The 17,748-nt window shown below is 46.4% G+C and overlaps 1 protein-coding gene across 2 annotated transcripts in view; it reads left to right on the forward strand.

Annotated features, from left to right (window-relative positions):
* KIF5C (kinesin family member 5C) overlaps positions 1-17,748 on the forward strand; it is a 151,647-nt gene that overhangs the window by 127,479 nt on the left and 6,420 nt on the right. For both annotated transcript variants that reach the window (XM_058548928.1, XM_058548929.1), the window contains 4 exons: positions 1,629-1,700; positions 4,461-4,565; positions 6,357-6,573; positions 7,768-7,881. In XM_058548928.1, the coding sequence (XP_058404911.1) occupies positions 1,629-1,700; positions 4,461-4,565; positions 6,357-6,573; positions 7,768-7,874 (501 nt within the window). In that variant the 3' untranslated portion in view covers positions 7,875-7,881. The remainder of the gene's footprint in view (positions 1-1,628; positions 1,701-4,460; positions 4,566-6,356; positions 6,574-7,767; positions 7,882-17,748) is intronic.

Here is a 17,748-nt window from a genome sequence, read left to right on the forward strand (position 1 = left end):
ATTATTTGGTATTTAGGCCCCAAGGAAATGCCTGACCCTTTGACAAGGCACCTGTGTCTTCTCTTCTCTTTTCCCTTTGGTGTGGTGGCGTTTTTCATGGAAAATATTTACTGTGATTCCAATTCAATCAGTAATAAAATCCCAGAAGCAGGAGGGAGAGCATGCAGAGTGGGGTGTGGGGGCTGAACTCCTTGAGCAGGGGTGTGGAACAGTGTGTCTGCATAAATGTGAGCCCTGAGCTGCACCCCTGCGCCTGCCCTGGAAGGCAGCTAAGCCTTGGACAGGTACAGTGTGCACCGTGTTCATAAGAACAGGCCTGTTTGGTTTCCTGCAGAAAGTAATTTGCCTCATTCGGGGATGCAATTGACTTCAGGTGCTTTTTATTTCAACACAAAATTGCAGAATTGGACCCAGTAGTAAGACCGAAAATTAACATAAAACCTTTATTCTAAGGAACTTAGTGTTCCCATGGCTTTATAGCCTGTTTCTTCCTTTTTTCTGCGAGCCTGTGAGTTGCATCCCTTGACATTCCGTGTTAAGAGTAGACCAACTTGGACTAAGTGAAAAGTATAAATGCGAGATTCTCTCTCTCCTCCCGTACGGGAAAATATTTTGCAAGGAACTAATCCTATCTCCTATAGTAAATACATGGAGACTTAAATGGAAGAAACTGTTTTGGTTTTCTGATCTTGTTAACAAAGGTCACCAGGGTTGACTCAGACCCTTGTCTCAGCAATCTAATTCCTAAGGGTTCATTTGTCAAAAATAATCCAAAATGAAGAAAAAAAATGCCCCCAAGAAGTTAATTACACTGAAAGTTATAACAACAAAAGGAAACAATAAAAGCCTAATGAAGAAATGGCTGTCAGATATGAAGCATCAATAAATTAATACCAGCTAATGTTTATTGACCACCTACTATATGCCAGAAACTGTTATAAGAGTTCTAGAAGTATCATCTCATTTGATCTTGACAACAACTATGAGGCATCTACTATTTTTATCCTCATGTTACAAATAAGAAGACTGAGGCACAGAAAGGTTAGATAAGTTGCCCGGGGTCACCTGGTGGAAAGTCCACCAATGGCCTGGTCTGTAAGCTCAGTGACGTAGAGCAAATGAACATATGGACCAGGGCCAGGAGGGGTAGAAACAAGAAAAATGTCAGTCAGTTAGGGTGGGAGACATTGTGGTCAACTTTTCATTTAAACTTGTTGACATTATATATAATGTGGATGTGCTAAATTAGAGGAAAAAAAAGAATCCCTTCTGGTACAATACAGCCTACTAGGAATTTTTATGAGGAAACTTTTGAATTTTTGTGGTTGAGGGGGGAAAAAATGTGTTCCATTTGGAGCACAGCAAATGAGCAGGCTTTGTTCTAGTTTATGAATCATTGTTTGAATTCTCAGTCTCCGCACCCTGGGGTGCTCCTGAGAGAACACTGGGTGGGGGGAGTGGACACGTGTGGAGGGCGGGTCAGAAGAAGTGCGGGGGCACTATGGCCTTGACTGTGGGCTCACACAGCGTGTGTGGAGACATCTGGGGTTGATGGCCGAGGGCTAGATGTGCCATAAATTCAATGTGTTCCCCCACTCAAGTGGCACTTTAACAATCTTCTTTTCTAGTCTCGAGAACTGCAGACTCTGCATAACCTCCGTAAACTCTTTGTCCAGGATCTGACTGCCCGGGTTAAAAAAGTGAGTTCTATTTTGTGTGACTGGGACTGAGAAGAAAAGAAAAGATGGCCAGGGAGAATCATTTTCAGTTGAAATATCACTTGGTTAAATTGGGGCTGGTTATGCTTAAAAATTAATTACTTCATATCAGAGAATGTTATTAAAAGAATGTGCTAGAGGCAAAAAAAATACATGGGAACATTTTCTATCTGATTTTTCCTTCTTAATAAAAGGAAGTTATAATCCTTTCCCTGGCTTGTTTTCAAAAGAACACACACAGTCATGCGCCACATAACGACGTTTCATTCAGGGACAGACCCCATAGATGATGGTGGTCCCAAAAGATTAGTACCATATGGCCTAGGTGTGTTACAGTAGGCTATACCTTCTAGGTTTGTGTAAGTGCACTCTGTGATGTTCGCACAACGACAAAGTCACCTAATGATGCATTTCTTAGAACGTGTCTCTGTCGTTAAGCAACGCATGACTGTATTTATCTGGCCTCAGTGCGATAGCCACTGAACGTGATGCAGGGAAATCCAGAGGGGTCTCGTCAGACAGCATTGCCCTGAAGCCCTGGTGAGCAGTGCCAGAAACCTAGAGAAGTTAGAGGCAGGAGCCTTGTATTTGCCTGTTAGGAGACCGTTAGGGGCTGCATCAGAGGGTATGAAGCACTTTAACATCCACTGTCTTATTTGCTCTTCCCAGCAACCATGTAAGTGGTTCTTAGTGTTCAGTTTTGCAAATGTGGAGATAGGGTCAGAGGTTAAATATCACACAGAGATCACACAGCTGGGAAGAGCCAGAGAGAGGATGGGCATTGAGGTCTGTGTGACTTCTGAATCTGAGCTTCTTCGGTCCTTGTGCTATATACGGTGATCTCGGGGAATCGCCGTAGGGTGAATCCCCAGAGCAGCTCACAGTTGTTTTAGGAGGGAGAGAGAGGTGGAAGCAGCAAGGGGGCTACTCCTTAAAATTGTTAAAAAGCAATGGATGTGGAACAATGGGCCATATCCAGAGGTGTAACAGGATGGAAGGAAGGTATACTTAAGAAAAGTGTGTGTGTGTGCGTGCTTGTGTGTTTGCATGCACATGTGTGTGCATGGGTGTCTGTGTGAAGGAACCAAGGAAAAGAGGTTAAATATGTAAAAAAGAAGAGGTGATTGATGGAGTCAGATCTGAGAGGGTCAAAATTAATAGCATAAATGGATGTCTTAGGCTTGGTAAGGGGAAGGGACACATTTTCCCAGAGAAGAGAAGTGGAGAAGTCAATATGGAGACATTTGAAGGGAAATATATAACAGTGGAAAGAGATCCATCAGATGACTTTGATCTTCTCAGTTAATGTGGAGGCTTAGTCCTCAATGGAGAAGGAAGGAAGAGAATAGGAGCCCACGGAGACTAGAGAAGGCTCAGGCAGTTTGCTAGGGATAAGTAAAAGGATGACTGAACTGTGATGTGAATGTCTAGCTGAGGATCAGAGCTTGGATTTGCTGTGGCCTCTGACTGACAGCATGGTTCTACCAAATTTGGAGGCCTGGAAATGAAAATAAAGAAAGAGGGTAGAGAATGATGGGAGATTTCAAGGCCAGAATGGCATCAGTCAGGCAGATAGACAGTGACCACAGTCATCAAAATAGAAATGACCATAGGACCTGGACCAGGGAGGAGAGATAGGCCAGACCAGAGGTGATGGAGAGGGAGACTAGAGAGGTGATAACAAGAACTGAAAAGGCTCAGTTGGAGGGAGGGGGTGGTCCGAGGGAGAGTGAAGAGCTTGAGATCAGACTTCCCTGATTTTATGATATAAAACTCTCTGGGAAGGACCAGGGTTCTCAAAGTGTGGTCGTGTGGCCAGCAGAATCAGCATCGCCTGGGAACTTGCTAGATATGCAGATTCTCAGCCCCATCCTAGATCCACTGAATCAGAGACTTGGGGTGGGGCCCAGCAATTGGAGCTCTAACAAACTCTCCTCTGGGTGAAGTTTGAGAACCCCGGTTTTAAACTGAAGAGACACAGATTTGGGATGCTCATAAAGCCATTACCTCTCAGAAAAAGAACAGTGATCTCCTCTGTCATCAGACAAAGCAGGCATACTTTGCCATTTTTGGACAGGATGTGTTTGCACACGTATTTCCCAATCTATCTGGCCACTCAGCTTGGTAGTGTCAGGAGGTCAGTGTTTTTGTCAATCTCGCCATCTGATCAATGTGAAGAGTATCCAGCACAGCACTCAGAAGCTGTTACTAGTTTGAGATGGATTCATGAAAGAATTTCGTGGAATGGGAAGCTGAAGGGACAAACAGAGGCCATTGAGACTTCCCAGTGGGACCACAGACACTTGCTCAAAGCCTGGTGTCTTGTTATCTCAGTGGTGATGGTTGAAATCAAATTTAGGTCTTTCATTTATGTTTTCACACTGGTTCTTAATGAGTTTTGGAACACTTCCTTTTGAAAAGAAAAGCCTCTATTTACCTACCTACAAAGGAGAGGTATATTTCAGAAAGAGAGGTAATCTGTATTTTTCAAAAGAAGATTTGAAGTTTCTTCCGTCCTCTAAAAAATAACACTTTTGACACCAACCAAGGAAGTTAATTGGGAAGGTCGTTGAATCCAAAGTTTTAGAACCTCTGTTTATTTTCGCTTTCAGAATAACCTTTTGTGGGATTGGGTATTTTTTTTTTTTTTAAGAAGATTTAGAATGTATCAGGCACATTATGCTGGGGCTGAGGGTGGGCGGTGTGGAGGCCTGTCCCGCTGACCCCTTGGTGTTGATGCAGAGTGTCGAGCTGGACAGCGATGATGGAGGGGGCAGTGCTGCCCAGAAGCAGAAAATTTCCTTCTTGGAGAACAACCTGGAGCAGCTCACTAAGGTTCACAAACAGGTAGGAGAGTTGTTCCAGCTTCCTTCTGCTTCTTCCTCTCCTGGAAAGAAGCTCTGCCAGATTTGGCCACAATGCGGGGAGAAGCCTCTGATATTGAAGGTAGAAGGACTATACGTTACCAGAGAGCATTAGTGCCAGCAGGGTCCTTGAAATCCTATAGCCCTCAGTGACTTCCCTTATATATAAAATACTTTTTTTTTTTTAATCAACGCCAAACATAAGGGATTGAGTTTGAACTCTCTGGGGTCTGGGGAGTGGGGTGTTCCGTCCTATTTTTTCGTTCTGCTTCCAGTCCCAACCTCAGACCCCAACTGGCCTCGTGTGTCCCCCATGATGTCTCTGGCCCCAAAGGCACCACAGAATGCAAAGTGGGTGCCACTGAGCTGGTTCAGGCCCCTTATTTTTGCAAATGAGGAGCCAGACAGGGAGAGGAAGGGGTTTGCTTCATGCCATGAATGGGAGAACTGGGACCAGAACCAGCACCTTTTCTGCTCTGTTGCCCTATTTCAGGTGATCTTGGGCATCCTCTTAGGTCTTTGTGATGCCCTGGAGTTTGTCTAGAGTGACAGAGAGCAATAACCATGTCCAAACCTGCTGATGATTTCGGCACGTTGCCTTCTTTCTGTTTAAATGCTGGAATGTTCGACTGTTTTTCCTAAATCCTAAAGACCTGGGATATGATAAAAAGGGTCCAACTTTTTGGACCACATGGCTGAGGGAATGTCATTTCTCTTTGACTTGTTAAGTCCTCTTCAATATTACTGACGATGGCATTTTTCCCCAGAGGGAGAATGACAGATTCAAACACGGTTGAAGTCATTCAAGCAAATTGCTGATGAGAAATATAAAAGCAGAAACTGCCAGGGAACTTGAAATAGGGCTGTGAAGATTATTAACTATTTTATTCATGAATTCAATGAGTATTTGTTAAAAACCTACTCTCTGCCAGGCACTGGAGCTGGTGCTGGGGATACAGGAGTACAGAATGCAGGTGTGGACCCAGAGAGAGTTCACCTTCTTCTAGCACTTTCTGATTTTCAGAACTTTACTTGATCCACTTGGATGCTCACAACGGTCCTATTATGTAGTATCCTTTTTTATAGATGAGAACCTCAACGCTTGTGGTGGTTGAATGACTTACACCAAGTTAGATGGCCAGAAAATAATACAGCTGGCTCCTGTGCCCACTCTTAACCCAAGGCCAGCCTATTGCTTCTTAATTGAGGGTCTTAGGTAATGAAAGAATGAGCAGTCCCCCCAAGTTACCTGTAAGCCTCTGGGTATGTTGCAAAGTGGGGTCAAAACCACATGCTGGTGTAGACAAAGGGTCCTGCATGGAAGGAGGCCTTCAAAGAGCTCTAGAACATGCATGCCTTTCACTGAGCGCTTTTGAACTTGCTTTGCATTTCTTAGCTTTCACATGCTGATGTCCCAGTGGTCAATTTTCTCACACTAAAAGAGGAAGTAAATCCTGCCCAAGCCAGAAAGTTTTCTGTGGCTGGAAATGGCTTTTAATTTTATCTTACACCCTTCTCCCTTCCTCACCCCAGTGAATCATGTGTTTAGCAAACTGGAGTCCCAGGGAATGGGATTTTTATTTTCCTTTGTTCCTCCCAGAGTTTATGGTCATAGGGGCTTTCCAAGGCGACCTGGCAGGAGGTGGTTGGTCCGCTGCAGAGTCTGCTTCTAGCTGCTCTCCTGTCACTTTCTTTGTCCCGGGCAGTGGTCCGCCCTGCCTGCCGGCCCCACCACCTCGCTGGTAACTCACGTTTCCTTCTCCTCCCGCCGCAGCTGGTCCGGGACAACGCGGACCTGCGCTGCGAGCTGCCCAAGCTGGAGAAGCGGCTGCGCGCCACAGCGGAGCGCGTCAAGGCCCTGGAGAGCGCGCTGAAGGAGGCCAAGGAGAACGCCATGCGGGACCGCAAGCGCTACCAGCAGGAGGTGGATCGCATCAAGGAGGCTGTGCGAGCCAAGAACATGGCCAGGAGGGCCCACTCGGCCCAGATCGGTAAGTGTGCCTCCCACGTGAGCCCATGATAAAAGGTGAGGACTCGGCCGGAAGCACTGATGCTCTGAGGCCACGCTGATGCTCAGCCCTCCGCTCTGGACCATCTGAAAGGCTGCGGTCAGGCCTGCAGGACCTAGGCCGACCTGCACCTCCCAGCACCCTGCTTTCACCCTGGGAGAATGGGACTGTCAGGAGCCCACTTCCTTAGACTGAGATATTCCAGTGTACGTTGTGGTCTTCAGAGTTGCTGAGCTGGGCAGGGAACCCAGTCAGCCTAGACTGTAGGCAAAGGTGCTTGGCTGTAAACAGAGGTACACTCCCAGAAATACTGGAATATAAAACTATTTCTCAGCAAGGCCTGAAGGCCCCTTCTGTTTGTACCAGGCGGAACCATGAAGGAGCCCTATGTAGCCAGAAGCCTCAGGGAAAGCTGCTTGCAAGTGCCGGTCTGGAAATACCCTGGAAAGAGGCAGGCCTGGCATCAGTGAGCCAGGTGTGTGTCCAAGCTAGGGAGAGGGCTGGGAAGTCCAGCTCCTTCAGGACGTGGATTCCATGCAGAGAATGAGAGTTAGCTGCTGGGTCCTAGTTCCTAGGATAGAGCCATGGGAATAAAAGGGATTTAGGGATGTTCTCTAGAAAGCCTTTTTCTTAAAATTCAAATATCTCCCATAAAATGTAATATTATTTCCCATCAGGTATTGCTGTGCAGATGTTTTGTAAACCAGCAACTTCACGTTTCTGGTTTTAAGATTATACTTTAGTTTAGTGGTTCATTGCATTCATTAGACGTTAAACCCTTTGAAAACCTACTGCAAGCTATGGACCCTCTCCCCGGAAAAATGCATCACAGGCAGAAATCTGCATCCAGTTTCAGGGGCTACACAGATGCCCTGGGAACCCACAGGGCTCCTCAGATAACACTGAAAGTCCTTTGTTTCTAATTTTCCTCAATTCAAATTAAAATAATTGATATGTCAGTTCTCTCTGTCCCCTAAACATCAGGGGCCCTGGATTAACTAACTGTACTAGCAGGAGAGCAAGCCTTCTGTTTTCAGAAAGGTCTGGTGGTTGAGAATTGTCATGTTGATAAGGATTGTGCCTCCTGGTGTTCACATGGGACCTGTAGGTATCTGGGTGGGGCTGTTTGAGCCCTTTCTGAATGTCTGTTCTCTCCTTTCTGTCGGTTGGATACAGCCAAGCCCATCCGCCCTGGACACTACCCGGCATCGTCTCCAACGGCCGTCCACGCCATCCGAGGGGGAGGAGGTGGCTCTTCGAACTCCACTCACTTCCAGAAATAAATATGAAGTGAGTCCCTGGTGTCGGGGTGGTTTCTGTCCAGGGCAGCCCTGGGCCCTGCCTGGCTCTTGGCCACGTGCACGTGGACCTGCAGTAGAGAGGAGTTCAGCTCTGCTCAAGCACAGGCCCCGGGGGGTCAGCTTGTCGGGGACTGGGCCTCCCCTCAGCTCAGTCTGGAGCCTCACGTCTTGCAGCAGGGCCACCTGGCACCACGGGACCCTCCAGGGATAGTGAGGGTGTGGTGAATGATTCACCGGAGCTTTCTTTTGTCTGTGGGATTCTCCTCTGTAGCTGGCATCCGAAAGGGCATTACCTGTTCGTCAGCTGCTTTTACCCAGAACAGACGGATGTGGGAAGTTGCTTTAAGTCTCAGGAACTGAATATAAAGAAAGAGCCAGATAATGGAAAGTCGTATTTTTATAATTACTATCTGAACTCAACAAATGGGGTGTTCAAAAATTGTGCTAATTTATACCTAGGTGGGTCCAGACCCCTTGTTTCTTTGAGATGATGGTCTGTAAACTTCTCTTCCCACAATCCACATGCCGACATCGCTCTACCAGCAAAAAGAAAAAAAAGCGATATGCTTCGGGAGAGAGAGGAAGGAGTGAGCACAAGCCTGTCCTTTTGTACTTGAGATAGAGAAACGAGGTTCCTGGTTGGGCGGGGCAGACAGCTAGGTAGCTAGAAAACTCAGTTTAGAAAAAGTCTGACTTGGAACCAGTAATCTGTGCGTGGGAGGAGGTGGCTCCGAACGTTGTCCTCGGACTCAGCCCGCACTAAGGCAGCTAGCTTGCAAGATGAGTGAGCTTGCGCGGCGAAGCCGCAATGGTCAAGAACAGCCCAGGAGAGCAGTGGTTCCTTATGCAATCCTTTGTGCATCAGGGTAAGGAAGGCACATGTAGCGGGGCTGGAGCCTTCACTCAGGGAGGGGACGGCACTGCTAAGGCTCAGACGAAAACTTCCAAGGAGGAAGCTTGGTGGCTGTACTCACGCAACTTACAGTTGAGCTGCCCCAGGCAGCACAGCAAGGAGCAGGACGGGGCTGGTCAGGTTAGCAGGAACAGGAGGGACGGCCGAGGCAGCCGTGAGCAGGCCACGTGTCCACCACCATCTGCCATGTCCTAGAAGGGTGGATGGGAAATGATCTTGGCAGTGGGCCACCCATTCAGATCCAATCTCCCCTTCCAATCAGAAATAAAATCAAGTGGCTTTTGACTATGTGTTATCAAAACATACTTGAAGGGAACTGTAAGTTCCCTGCCCAAGTTGGGCAGCTTAGAACAGAAAAGGCTGAAGCAGTGGTTCTCGAACTTTGGTGGGTATCAGCAACATCTAGCTCCCTGGGACCGAGGCTCTTTGAAGCAGCACAGGACCTGGGCCTTTGTGTTTTTACCAAGTACCCCAGATGATTTTGTTAGCCGCCAAAGTGTAGGAAATACGATCCTAAAGTAACTGTGGCTTATACAGGAGGGAAATTTATTTCCCTATCATGTAAAAGAAATTTGAAGTGGTCTGTGAGTGGCTGGTAAAAGAACTCTACAGTGACAGCAGAAAGCTAGCCTCTTAACTGTAGACTCACTGTCCTCAGCAAGTACCTTCTTTCCTCAAGTTCACCTCAAGGTCATCAAAATGACTTCTGTAATTCTAGTTATCACGCCTACATTCCGAGTTTAGGAAGCAGAGAGGAAGCAGGGAAGAGACAAAAGCAGCTCTCCCAGCGGAATCAGCTTCCTTTAAGCAGGCTTCCCAGAAATCCCATATAGTACTGATGCCCACGTCCCTCTGGCCGGAACTGAGCCATGTGGCTGCATCTAGCTGCAAGGGACGCTGGAAAAGGTGGTCTTTTAGCTAGGCACATCACTGCCCCAAGCAAGAGTAGTGTTCTTTTGTTGAGAGCATGGAGATGGATTTTGGGATGAGCAACCAGCACTCTGTGTTTACTGAACACCTCATATGCAGCTGTGGAGGTGTAATATCTTCATTACCCCATTTGATGTAAGCACGCAGAGTGTGTGCTTGGCTCCCAGCAAGCTCTTAATAAATATTCTGGCCCAGGGGTTCCGGGGTCCAGAGACTGTGCAGTGGACAGTCACTTTCCTCATGAGATCCTATAAAGGTCTGCCAGACCCACATTTTATGTAAGGTATATATGACCAAATATCGGCCATTCATCACCCGTGTATCCACTTCTCACCCTGAAGATTGAAAATCAATAGGTCTGGTGGGACTTTCGAGATCTTCAAAGTAACAGAACCACCCTCATCCATCACTGCGATTCATTTCTTTCTTGACTCAAACTGTTACGAGTGGTTTTGATTTTATCTGAAACTGGAACCTCCTGGATCTACTCCGTCTGTACATACAACTCCTGTGGCTGGGTGCTTTTCTCACAATGTCTCAGAACAAACGGGCCCCTTTCTGGTTGTCAGGATGGCAGTGTGTTTGAGGGCCCTGGCTTTGGACAAGAGACCTGAGTCGAGTGTCAGGTCTTCTACTTTCTTCAAGTTACTTAACCCCAGAGCTGGTTTCCTCCTCTGTGAAATGGGGAGAATCGTTTCCCTGGGTCATTGGCCTTGATATGAGGACTAAATGAGGTCATGCTTCTAAGCTGTTGGTACATAACAGTGCTCAATAAAGATGACAGCCGTGGTATCGATGGGCAGTGAGTGCAGTGCTTGGCACATAGGACGTGGTTGATGAGCGTTGGTACATAGTCTCCTTTAATTCACAGAGTTGTTAAAAATAGTTTTTAGTCTCTCTGTAGCAGGAGATTATAATCACTGAGTGGCAAAGGCCCATGTCTGAGTATCCTGTTTGGTGCTATGAACCAAAAGATACTATCATTTTTTTATCTAAAAGTTATAAACAAGAACATTGATTATTTTTAAGAAAATGACTGGGCTTTTGTCACTTGAGGTTAAGAGAAGGACACTAGCCAATGGAGTGGGGAATTATAATTGGAAGGGGGGAGACACTAAGTAATTTTCTAAAAAATAATTGGAAATATGGAATTCATTGCTTAGATAAGATCAAAACTTTTTTGAGATGATCTTTCCCGATCTTTGGGATTCTCGTTCTGAAGTGTGTCTGTCCTGGGTAGAAACAATCTCAGCTGCTGACTCTTCCCAGCCCGCCTGTTGTAGCCAGAGCAGCATATTCATAGTTGGGTGGCCTCTGGTTATCTTTGGGATTTCTTTCTGCTTCATTTCAGGGTTCAAGGGGTATAGTCACAATGAGTGTTTTTGTTTATGCTCAAAGTCTCAGAACAACCAAAGATGCCAACACGTAGAAATCAAAAGAACCCAGGCTATGGCTGGCTTCTAGCTCATCTAGCTCAAATCCAGGGGGGCTGCTCCGGGGGGAGGGAGACCATCTTTTTCAAACTCCAAAGCTGGACATGGGGCAGTGTAGTGCAGCAAGCTAAGGATATGGATGTGGGATTGACCAGACAGGGGTTCCAGCCCTGGCCTTGGCTTTGCTCCTGGGTGACGTTGGGCAAGTTGCTCGATTTCTTTCAGCCTCAGTTCCCTCATTTGCAAAATGGGATCAGGCGCTGACAGCCTGTTCTGTGCTTGGTTTAACAGTGAATGAGCCAAAGAAGGCTCTGTTCTTGTGCAGTGATATGCTTGTTGAGGGGAGGCAGACAGCAGATCAACAAGGTAACTTCAAAGAGTGGTAAGTGTTCTGAAGAAAATAAGAACAGGTTAATAGACTAGAGATGGGGGATGCTTATTTAGAAGAGGGGGTGACATTTGAGCTGAGAACCAAATGATGAGAAATGCCGGCCACGCAGTGACCTGGGCAGAGTGCACAGACACTCGCTGGAAGGTGGGAATGACTGGGGCATATTTGAGGAGCCAGGGGAAGGCTGATAGGGCTGGATCACAGAGAACGGGGGAGACCATCCTCATTCAGGTTGGGGGAGCAGATAAATGAGGCCTTTGAGACCCAGGTGAGCAGTTCAGAGTGTGATCTAAGTGTGCGGGGCACTGGGGGGCTTTGGGCACGGGAGTGGTGGGAGCCGATTCATGATTGAAAAAGGCCACCCTGGACTGGACTCCAGAGAAAGATGGGGGTGGGGTGAGAGCAGGGGCCTCCCCTAGGGGGCTAGCGCAGGTGTCTGCTTGGGAGGGAATAGCACTTAGCCAAGGTAGTGGCAGCAGAGGTGGCAGCAAGTGGTCCGTCAGCCCGTGTGTGAGAGCTGAGGATGGAGGGCAGAGGAGGAGGGATGAGTGGGAATCAAGGGTACTTCCTACGTTTGAGCCCTAGCAACGAGGTAAATATTGGTACCTTTTAACCATCACTGGGAAAATTGGGCAATGAGCAGTTTTTGTGGAAAAATTGAGAGTTTAGTTTTCATCATGCTGATTATGAGATGCCTCCTAGATATTCAACCTAGCCCACCATCCAATGTGTAAGTTGAGTAGGCTGTTGGATCAATGAGTCTGTAGCTCAGGAGAAAGGTCAGGGCTGAGACCATAGAGTTATAACCTATAGATTGTGTTTAAGCCCATGGGTCTGGAGGAGGCAACCTGGAGAAAGGGTGGACTGAGCAGGGAGCAGTGGGGAGAGTTCGACCAGGCCCTGGGGACTGGCAAATGGAAAGGTTGGAAAAATGAGGTGGCACCGCCATAGGGGTCTGAGAAGGAGAATGGGAGGTTTGTGGAGGCAGAGAGGAGAGCTGGTTCCTAGGTGTCAGCTGTGTCAAAGGCTGTGCAGAGCTCCAGGAAGATGATGATGGAGACTGCATGGTTAGTGAAGGCCAGAGGGCATGACCTCACCTGGAGCACCTTCTGATGAGCAGGGAAAGCAGCTCAATTAGCACGGACTAGCAAGAGTGGGGGTGGGGAAGTAGAGTCAGCAACTGCCCGCAGCTTGGAGTTTCCTTGGAAGAGGCAGAGGAAGGGAGGGGTGTGGGGTTCAGATAAAGTTTGCATTTCTCTTTCAAGATGGGAGCTATTACAGCTGATTTGTATGCTGATGATAATGATCCAGCTGAGAGGGGAAATTGATAATGTAGGAGATGGAGAAGTACAGGTATAGAGTATTATAGAGTGAGAGATGCTGCAATCCGGAGCAAGAGCGGAGGTGACGCTGCCCCCGAGGTGACGAGAAGGCAGAGTAGCAAGGACAGATGCTGGAAGGTGGTAGATGGGAGGTGTGCAGGGAGGTGAAGCGGGTCTCGTCTTACGCTTGTTTTCTTATGGAAGTTATCAGCTGGGGTTGGGGGGCACTGGGTTGCAGGCGGGAGAAGAGAGAATGTGTGAAATAGGCCTCTCAGGCAGTGCTGCGTGCTTATTCGAGGCCCCACATTTAATGTAGACACCGTTTAAATACTTGTCCAGCTCCGTGGTTCTGAGAGCCCTGGAGTTGGACTTCCTTTCCCGGCAGTGCTTTGGCAAGCCTGTGGGCGCTTGTTCAAATGTGTCCACCAGATGGCGCCAGTGGGGCACTGCTGAAACCGCTGTTTACTGAAAGGCTTTGAGGCAGAGTGGTCTTTTGGTTTTCCTATATTTAGAGCGTTATTTCTTTGAGTAGTAAATAGGGTACTTTTAAACGAATAAAATTCTTACAGAGTCCCACAGTTTATTTAAATTATTTTATTAAAATGTTTAAGTATTTGCAAATTTAAAACAGTATCAGACAAATTTAGAAATTAGATTAAAATGAAGCCACAAATCAAAAATCCAAATCACCAACCTTAACATAATTTAATGAGAGATGGTCTTCCGCTGAAAATAAAGAGCTACGTGCGATGTGACTCTGCTATGTGTTGCTTCCGGTAGAGTTTGGTGTGCCTGTGCTTCCGTGTGTCGTGACATGACTCGATTCCCACACCCCCTTCTCTGTCAGACCCCTGCAGAATCACAGCAGGCCTGCACATCATTTTGTCTTCTTGGGATGGGAACACATCATTTTCCTACTGAGTCCAGCTTTAGCCTGAAGATGATTGAATTCGTGAGGAGTAACGCCAACTTGGTCATAGCGTAAAACGAGCCTGGGGTTGAAGGTGCACAGGGGTGCTTGGTTACAGGGTAGCCAGCTAGATAATCTAGAATTCACACATATTAATGCTTTAGATTTTTGTGGCAAGAAAAACCTGAAATTGAAAATTTTGTGAAATGAACCCAAGATCCAGGATGCCCCTTACTTTGTTGATGTAGCTGAAGATTCTGGTATGTTTAAGACTATACTTTGATTAAAAACCATATATATTAAGTCTAGAAATCATATCCTATTTAATAAAGTTTTGATAAGCTTTGATAAAATATTTGGTAAAATCGCAGAAGGGACTCATTAGGGCTCTTCTAGTTCATTTGAAGAAGCAATTCCATGTTTTTGAACTGTGATTTCATGTTTTGAGGCGTAAAGAAAACAGCCCTGGAGAAGTGCTTCTGCGGTTTGTAGTGGGGTCACCCAGGTGAACGTAACTACAGAAAGCCATCAAAGGCGCCCAGGTGTCCGTGACAAGCCCTGTGTCTCTGATTGTGTGACGTTCCCTGGATCAGTGACAGTCACTGTAGGATGGCTCTGTCTTCCTCAGGTTTCACTGCTTCAGGACCTTTATAATGAATGTTATTTGTTAATTGTAAATACAAATATTATCTTTAACCTTTTAAATGGTGGGATGGAAGCAGACACACAACGAAGATCTGGGGGCTTTCACCACGGTTCCCTTTTGCTGCCGTAATGCTCATCTGTGACCGAGGGTCTGAAATCCTGGACCCTATGTTGTCTGTGCACCTGCCACATTCAGGATCTTCAGCCTGTCACACTTGGCCCGCACATTTGGAATGCACCAGTGACTTTCTATTCCAAGAAGTCTTGTCACAGTAAGCTACACCCAAACAGGGAAATTCTAAGTGTACATTAAAGACAAGAAATCCAATATTTGCTAGCTTAGCACTTCAACCTCAGGTTTCCTTGACTCTGATTGCCCCTGGCCATTTCCCCACATTCAGTACCCTCCACTAAAGCCCTAAACTTTAGGTCCACTTAGGCCACTGGCTCGTCTTTTCTTTGTACTAAGAAAGTTCCACCTTCTCTGAACCCCCACCCCACCCCTCTTCCTCCATTGCTTTCCTTATTGGAGTAAGGAAGAGAGGCAGAGTGGAGTTTCCCCTTTAAGCCCTGGACCACCAGAACAACAAGGCCCTTCCTGTTGGTCCTTGGTACGTCCTTAGGTTCAGGCCGAGCTGCCCAAGCTGGCACTTACTCATTTATCCTCTATTTGCTTTTCCGACTCACTCTGTATTTCCTTCTTGTTACTCTTCTTTCTGTCTAAATACCTGGATCCAACCGGTCTTGCACATAGTTGGGGTTTGCCTTGACTTGTCTCCTGGTCTTGACACCCTAATCACAAATAAAGAATATTTTATATACATAAGATGCACGAGTTGATGTCTACCCACAGCAGAAATGGGTTCACTCCGCACATGGAGGAATTGCTTTAGGATTTAGCCCTCCAAAGTAGTGAAGCCAAGAGGCCTCATTTACAGCAGGTCCTGTGGGGTCCTTAAGCCACACGTGTGGTCTGCCTCCAAACCACAGGGCCGTTCCACTTGCTGCTGCTGTTGAAAAATCCGAGCAATTAAATGATTGAGTCACAGGAATGTGCATGCAGGGGCCTCTTTGCCACAGGCAGGGTAGCGGGGTGATTGTGGGCTCAGGCTCTGGAGCTGGACTGCCTGGGTTTGACTCCCAGCTTGTCCAGGTACTGGGTAAGCTACCTCATCCCTCTGGGCCTCATTGTCTTCTTCTGTAAAATGTGCCCAGTGATGGTACCTACTTACAGGGCGGGTGTGAGGATTAAACGCATTAATATATACAGAGAGCTTAGACGAATGTGTGGCACCAAACAAACGCACAGTGTTAGCCTGTGTTGTCATCATCTAGTCCAGTCCCATTCTGCATTCTACATTCTGCAGAGAGGCGGAGTGAACCATCAGGATCACACAGCTTGGCAGTGGTAGCTCCTGGAGTAAGAACTCTGATCTGCTGTGCAGCAGTTCTCAAAGTTCCTGCCTTAGGACCCTTTATATTCTTACAAAGTATCAGTGACATCAAAGAGCTTTTATATTTCTGGGTTATATCTATCGATATGTATTATAGTAGAAATTGAAACAAAAATTTAAAATAAGACTATTAACATGAATGCCATTTTTAATGAAAAGTAGTTATTTTCCAAAACAAAAAACTTAGCAGAATGGCATTGTTTTACAGTTTTGCAACTCTCTTTAATATTTGGCTTAATAGAGCCAGCCCTGATGGTCTAGTGGTTCAAGTTTGGCGCTCGCACCGCTTCGGCAGCCCGGGTTCGGTTCCCAGTTGTGAACCACACCACTCGTCTGACAGTAGCCATGCTGTGGTGGCAGCTCACATAGAAGAACTAGAAGGACTTACAACTAGAATATACAACTAGATAGTGGTGCTTTGGGAAGAAAAAAAAAAGAGAGAGAGCTTGGTAACAGATGTTAGCTCAGGGCGAATCTTGCCCAGCAAAAAAAAATATAGATATATTTGGCTTAATGGACGACAGCTGGATTTTCCTACCTGCTTCTGCATTCTATCTATTGCAGTGTGTGGTTTTAGTTGAAACATATGAAGAAAACCCAGCCTTGTCACTCCAGACAAGATTCTTGGCCATTTAACATCTAAGAAAACCGTGACCTGGAGAAGTTATGATCCTAGTACCTTCATCGCATCCCATGTTCTGGGTAGTGACTAGGATAACGTGAAAGAAGAGAGAAAAGTCACAGAAGAAAAGTCTGGCAAAAATTAGGCCCTCACAAATATGAGCCAATGTTATGGTATTATGGCCATGGAGGCAAGCCTAAAAAGAATAGACAAAGCAGGACTTCAGGGAGAGAGGGCGGAGCTATCTGCAGGTGGGCGCTGTTGTGACATGAGACTTTGAACCTAGTGTTGTGAATTCAGGGGGAGGAGTCACGGGGGACCCCGGAGAAAGAGTTCCCTATTTCACCTACAGTGCAGTGGGCTCTGCTGTGCTTTAATTCTTCTCCACGGTGTGTTTCTCAGAGTTATAAATTCAGAGCAACTGAAATTGTCCCTCCACAGCAGATTGCAATAATGCTCCTGTGAGGTAAATCCACCTTTATTCAGCAGTGATACGTGAAGTACAATTGGTAATTCTTATAACGTGGGGATTGGATTGTAGAAAAGCAAAAGGAAAGATAAGACTATGTACTGTTTGGATTAACGGTAAATCCACTGCAAGCAATTGCAAAAGCCAAAGTTGGGGGGGAAAATCTCTAAATACTTCTTGCAAAACTCTTAAATAATTAACTTCTCTCTTCAGCCTTCCCCACCTCTTCTAAAGAAAGGCAATTTTATTTCCTTCTAAATCTGGTCACACGTTGCCACTCTGAATTACCATCTGCAGTTTGGCAGAGGCCCAGGGACAGTCCAGTAGCAGGTCACTTGGCCAGTACCATGCTTTTAGGTGTGTGGGCGACTACTGTGAACCATCTAAGAGGGTAAACAGAACTGGGTTTTAAATGTTCTCAAGATTCGCCAGCCTCTCCGGGGGGCCAATTTATGTGATCAGAACAGTCAGAAATGGTTTCTCTTGGGACTAACCCATTTACCTTTGTAAGTTTATCCATTTTCTCTCCCGAATTTATCAGAGGAGATGAACGTCCAGATAGCTGGGGGATGGATAGGATATCCTAGTCGAATCTGTTTTTCTTGGGCCTGCTGGAAAGACTGTTTTGGCAGACAGGCCCGTAAAGATCTTTTAACTCAGGATGAAGAAGAACGACCTCTTCATAATAAAAGACCTTTTATTGGTGGGGTTCCTGTGTTTTTTCTTTCGGCAGCCATCACAGTGTCAGTTTTCTCTCACCCTCCTTG

This window comes from Diceros bicornis, chromosome 10 (assembly GCF_020826845.1).
Source record: "Diceros bicornis minor isolate mBicDic1 chromosome 10, mDicBic1.mat.cur, whole genome shotgun sequence".
Lineage (NCBI taxonomy): Eukaryota > Metazoa > Chordata > Mammalia > Perissodactyla > Rhinocerotidae > Diceros > Diceros bicornis.